The 5,630-nt window shown below is 34.8% G+C and overlaps 1 protein-coding gene across 1 annotated transcript in view; it reads right to left on the bottom strand.

Annotated features, from left to right (window-relative positions):
* CDH18 (cadherin 18, type 2) overlaps positions 1-4,353 on the bottom strand; it is a 120,208-nt gene extending 115,855 nt beyond the window's left edge. The window contains exons 1-2 of the mRNA XM_010144834.1: positions 4,294-4,353; positions 3,877-4,171 (exon numbers count right to left, since the gene is read on the bottom strand). Coding sequence (XP_010143136.1) covers positions 3,877-4,171; positions 4,294-4,353 — 355 coding nt within the window. The remainder of the gene's footprint in view (positions 1-3,876; positions 4,172-4,293) is intronic.
* Positions 4,354-5,630: the final 1,277 nt, after the last annotated feature.

Below are 5,630 nucleotides of genomic sequence, written 5' to 3'. Positions count from 1 at the left end.
CCTAAACAGCAGGACAGAGTTAAAAAATCCCCCCTGCCACTCAGCATGAAGGCTCTTACAGAGAGACAGTAACAGTAGAAAGTTCTTTAAATGACTATGTAAAAAAAGCATAAGAAATTTTTAGGGTAGTGAAAGTGCAGTGGTTGTGAAAGTAAAGTGGCGAAGCATTCTTAGGAATTCATAAAACGACCAGAAGAACTTCACAGCTCCACAGCTAAATGTCAAAAAATGTGCCAGTTACAGAATTAATGAAAACGGCATAGGGATCTCCATTATTTGACAGAAAGAATGTAACCTGTGGAAGCAATAATAGAATTGGTCTTCCTGAGACTGCAGATAATAAAATGCTTTCAGTATGCCACAAACACAAACAAATCCATAAAATAAAAAGAAAATAATGATCATAAATTTGCAATGAAGCTATAATGTATGCCTACAGCAGACTGCCTGCATGGCAGGATATGAAAATTCAGGTTTATTCACAAAACAAGAAAGCTTTGTGGAATAGATATTTTTATGATTTACCTCATGTACAGCCAGCAAAGTATTTCATTTATAAAACATATACATTAATGATTCATTTATCACTAAAACTTCTTTTGGTTTATCATAATCCACACTGTTTTATAACCCAAAATGCCAGAGTAACTATTCTACTAACCCAGACTAACTATTCGAATTATTCTTTGGAAAAGAGTAACTCGTATAATGTGGTTGTACAGTAATTCCAAGATTCAGACTACTACAGACTTATGGCTAACATCTATGTAAGCATACTATGTTTTGAGAGGATGAAAGAAAAGGAGAACTTTTATAAATAGAATGAAGAGATTAAAAAAAAAATAATTATCTTAGCTGCTTCTGACTTTGAGGATAACATTGATTTCCTTTCCACTGTATTTCCACCTATGCAGAAAATAAAAGGCTTCCACAGGAGAAGGGAAAAATCCATTAATTAAAAAGGTCTCCATTAAAGACATAGGAAACTGAAGAAAGAGGAAGTCAGAGTTATATATTTTTAGAGACATAAAGGAGACGATAAGGGAAATTAATTTCACATCAAGACAGTCTGTGGTGTGAGAGAGACAACTGAGATAAGAGCTTAGATGTTACTGAAATGAACCGCAACTCTTTATCGCTGAAGAAGTTTCACACAGGGTCACAGTATTCTTACTGGGAGCTCTATCGCCTCACTGTAGTTCTTCCCACAAACGTGTATTGCTTAAATAGTCCTGGTGTTATGATGTTACTCACAGAAATGCAGCTCTTCTGGATTTGCTCAAATTTCTTCTGGGAATGATACTTGCAAGAGTATGCTTAAATGGTTAAAACAGGGAATTCTACATTAAAAATATGTATCACTGTGTAGATGGAATGGAGAACTACGTTTATATCTCTGAGATGTAACCGATGAGATCAAGGAAGACAGTATTTGAAAGGAAGCTATGGTTTAAGAGAACAATGGTTTGCAAAGTATTTTAAGGAATGAAAATGTGTTTGATCTTTAATTTGAAAATGTTTATTAGCTAGATACTGACCGAAGAAGAATGACTCATAAAAATTGTTCTTCTAGTAAAGACTCAGAAGAGGCTATTAGAAATAATAATGTTAATAAATAATGATAATAAAATGTGTGAGGAGGCGGAAATAGAAATTATCAGCAAAGATGCAGCAGCAATTCCATTAGAGGGAAACAGACTGCGGAAAGAAAATTTATAAAAGGGAAGTTGAAGGGTAATACGGTAGCAATGACCTATAACAAAGAGGAGAGAAGAAGATAAGAGGAGATCAAAGGAATATCTTTCTCCCTTCATGCATTCTTGTTGCAAGAGGGACCACAGGAAAAAAGAGGCTTAGAGTTCTCCACAGCTGGGAAGAGACATCTGAAATAGCACTCTGTGGGAGGACTTGGAAGCAAGGGGAGGACTGGAAAGGCAGAAACATACTGCAAGTAACTACAAAGAGCAAAGTATTAGAACAAGACAATTCTGATGCAGACGGGAGATTATTTTTCAGAACATTGCTGATGGAGGACGTTTTGAGAAGAAAAACAAGGAACTATTCCTATGTGTCAGTGTAGTCACAGTGGCATTGAGAGAAAGAATGAAGAGGCAGTAGTAAAGTCAGGGGGGGAAAGAAGAGAATGGAGAACATTTTTTATACCCTTTTAAAGCACGATATTTAGTAAGTTTGAGAGTCTATTTAATACAATCTGATTTTGCATGGTAAATAGGAGAGGATACTTATTCTCTATACGAGATTAATGCCACTTATGTCAATGAAGAAGTCACTGGTGTAAAAATCAGTCTCTGCTTCCAGACTGTCTTGGCGCTCAGAGCTCCATGGTTCAGAAGCAAGATTTAATACACTTCAGTTGGCAAATATTTCACATGCCACACTTCATTTGTATATGCAAGAAAAGAATTGTAGATGTTATTGGAAAACACTATTTTCACTATGCACACCTGTAATGAAAGCCGTGTTTAATCTCTCCACACAAAATATTTCTTTGCATTCTATGAAAATGCATGCAGTTCAAATACTATGCAGACTTCTACAAACAGATTAAACTTCCTGTATTACAAAACCACTGTTGAACATGTCTGAACTCAGAATAATAATGTCAGGTGGTACCATTCAAAATGAAATGAATGCAGATTCCCAGTTTAAAATTAATTTCACCTATCTACCCTAGGAAAGTTGTATAAGGTACATTCCCATCCAAGGTAATTATATGAACAAAATATTGTATCTGGCTCTAAAGTATAGAACAAAACACTTGTTATTTTCTGATCTATTCATATGAGTTATCATTACCATTCAAAGTGACTGAATAATGACAAACCATTAGGATTCAATGACAAAATTCATTCATTCGTATATGTACAAAAATATTGTTATGAAAGTTGAATAACAACACATATTTTAATATTTTTCTCTTTTAATTTTTAGAATTCTACTCTACAGAAATTAAAGTCTATCACCTGCACATTAGATAAACAGCAAGAAGAGAAGAACAAATAATTTCCCTTTCACCTGGGAAAGTTAGACACATCTGGGACTTGAAGGCCATTTCTTAGATGGAGTGTGTAGGGATTTGGGGGTAAAGGGAAAAGTGTGTGCTCATGAGGTAACTACCTGTACTGTCCATTCAGTAATAAAAAGACAGCAGACATAGTTCACGAAGACCACTCATGACAATCAATCTTTCATAAAAGATATCTAGCACAAAAGTCATATTTCCATCTGTCTATCCTAGATCGGTCATGTAGCTTTGATGTCAGAATATTAGAGGAAAGTTATAAACTGATTTCAACACCAGAGAAACAATAAAGAAAACTCATTGTATAATGCAGCACCTCAAAGAATAAGATTATCTGAACTAGCATTTCTAACAGGAAAAACAAAAGATCAGTACATTTTTGAACTTTGATTCCCTTTATAAGAAACAATAAAGTTAAATAAACATATGGCACTATGGTCTAAAATAATCTAGAAAACTACATTCCTCTAATTCTTTAATTCTGTGAATTGCATAGACTACTTATATAGACGTAAAAGAATGTAGCTGATTGAGGATATATGAAGACTTCTTGTTTCTAGAGTGCAAAGTACCAATTGCCCAGGAATGTCCGTTAAAGCATTCAAGAATAATAGTGACTCTCCTCTAGAGTTAGTGTGTGCGAGTACTGTTTTCTTGATATGAACGTCTTGAATAACATCCAAGGTTGCATTTGATGTCTTCTTATCAACTCTTCTAAAACATATTATCTTTTACACGCAATCAACGATACAACATGTCATAACTTTGTCAAATAGTATGTGGCATTATCACTCGTTAAAAGATTGTTGAATAGAACAATTTGTTTTCCTTACCCATTTCAGACATCTCTGGCACAGTAACAATGTATGGTCCATCTGTAAATTTTGGTGCATTGTCGTTGATATCCTGTACTTTGATAATAAATTCAGATTCAGGCTCGAGTGGCTTGTTTGTCCGTCTATCAATAGCTTGGGCATGAAGCACATAGTGTGTCTTCTGCTCTCGATCTAGGCTTTTGGTTGAATGGATGTCTCCAGTCGTGTCATCAATAATAAATATAGTCCCCGCCCCTTCTCCAGTAAGAATGTATTTGACTGATCCATCACCTTTGTCGGAATTGGAGTGCAGCTGTAGAATATATACACATAAAATAATATAAAATCACATATTAAATTTCATATTGCACATAAGCTATAAACCCTATAATATTGCTGTTAGCACCGTTTTACTTAATTTTTAAACCTTCCCACCTCTTGCTGTAATTCCAAATACTCTACCTCTGGCAAGTCACTCATGGTGTTCCAGGTCATTTTCACCCAGCATAGTTTATTTTTTAAGCTGGGATTTCTTATGTTGTACATCCATTCTAGAAATCTTCTCTATCTAAGTCAAAAATATTCTAGTAATCCAGGTGGTTTTTATTTTATTTTTGTTTGGTTTTAGTTCTTCTAGTAGTTACTTTATATAACTCTTGCTTCATTTAGTGCCTTAAGCACTAAGCCTCAAGCAGTCACACTGAGGATTGCCTGCTTCAGTGATTGTAGTTCAGTTCCACCACCATCTCCTGTGGCTCCAAGGACAGCATCATTTACTGCAAAAGGAAACTGCTTAGTGTGTCAGTGACAGATATCTGTCCAGGGTTAATCTATCCCTCAGTAAAACACAGACATTTTCACTGGGTTTATATTTTTTGTTTTTAATTAGAAAGTCACCTAATTTGCTTGTATTTAAATTATTTATAATGAAGTAATTAACTTTGACTGATACTTCCAGTATTTTCACAGTTCCTAACACACACTTTGGCTATAAAATACATGTTAAGTGTATTATTCTGCTCCATCTTTTATTCATTGGGGTAAAAATAAGGAAATGTCACTAAGCACCTTGATGCATTAAGAGATAACATGAAACAGTTACCCATTAAGTCTCGTGCTTCTAACTTGACTAAAGAATTGCCTGTTTAGACTAAAAATGAACATGTGTTCTCTGAAAAGCAGGGGTGATTTTTGATAGATTGAGAGGCTTTGTGTTGGGTTTTTTTTTCTTTAAAACAACTTTGAGAACAGAATGCATTTATCAAGGTACACGAGAACAAACTGAATAGTGCAGAAATTGACAGACTAAGTTGCTATATAGAATCTGAGCAAAGCAGAAGCAGAATGTCAAATACTGTTTTTAATTAATGGAACACAAGGTGTCATTTTCCAGATTCCTTTCCATTCTGAGTTCAGCATTTAGAGTTGAACAGAGAGTAACTAAGACTTTTGTATTAAATCTATGAAATTGTGGTGTCACACATAATTTATGTCAAATACTGGTTTTAATTAATGGAACACAAGGTGTCATTTTCCAGATTCCTTTCCATTCTGAGTTCAGCATTTAGAGTTGAACAGAGAGTAACTAAGACTTTTGTATTAAATCTATGAAATTGTGGTGTCACACAGGGAAAGTCTGATAAAATTAATGCTGTCAGCTCATATAAAGTTCAGTGTAACTTGAGTCACTGCACCACACACTTATCTGAACCACAAGAAAATCAGCCTGAATAACCAAACCAAAACTGGGTCACCACTGTGGACCCATTCAT

Source organism: Buceros rhinoceros, unplaced genomic scaffold, assembly GCF_000710305.1.
Source record: "Buceros rhinoceros silvestris isolate BGI_N320 unplaced genomic scaffold, ASM71030v1 scaffold441, whole genome shotgun sequence".
Classification (NCBI taxonomy): domain Eukaryota; kingdom Metazoa; phylum Chordata; class Aves; order Bucerotiformes; family Bucerotidae; genus Buceros; species Buceros rhinoceros.
The sequence above is the reverse complement of the archived record's forward strand: the minus strand, read 5'-3'. Positions and strand labels throughout refer to the sequence as shown.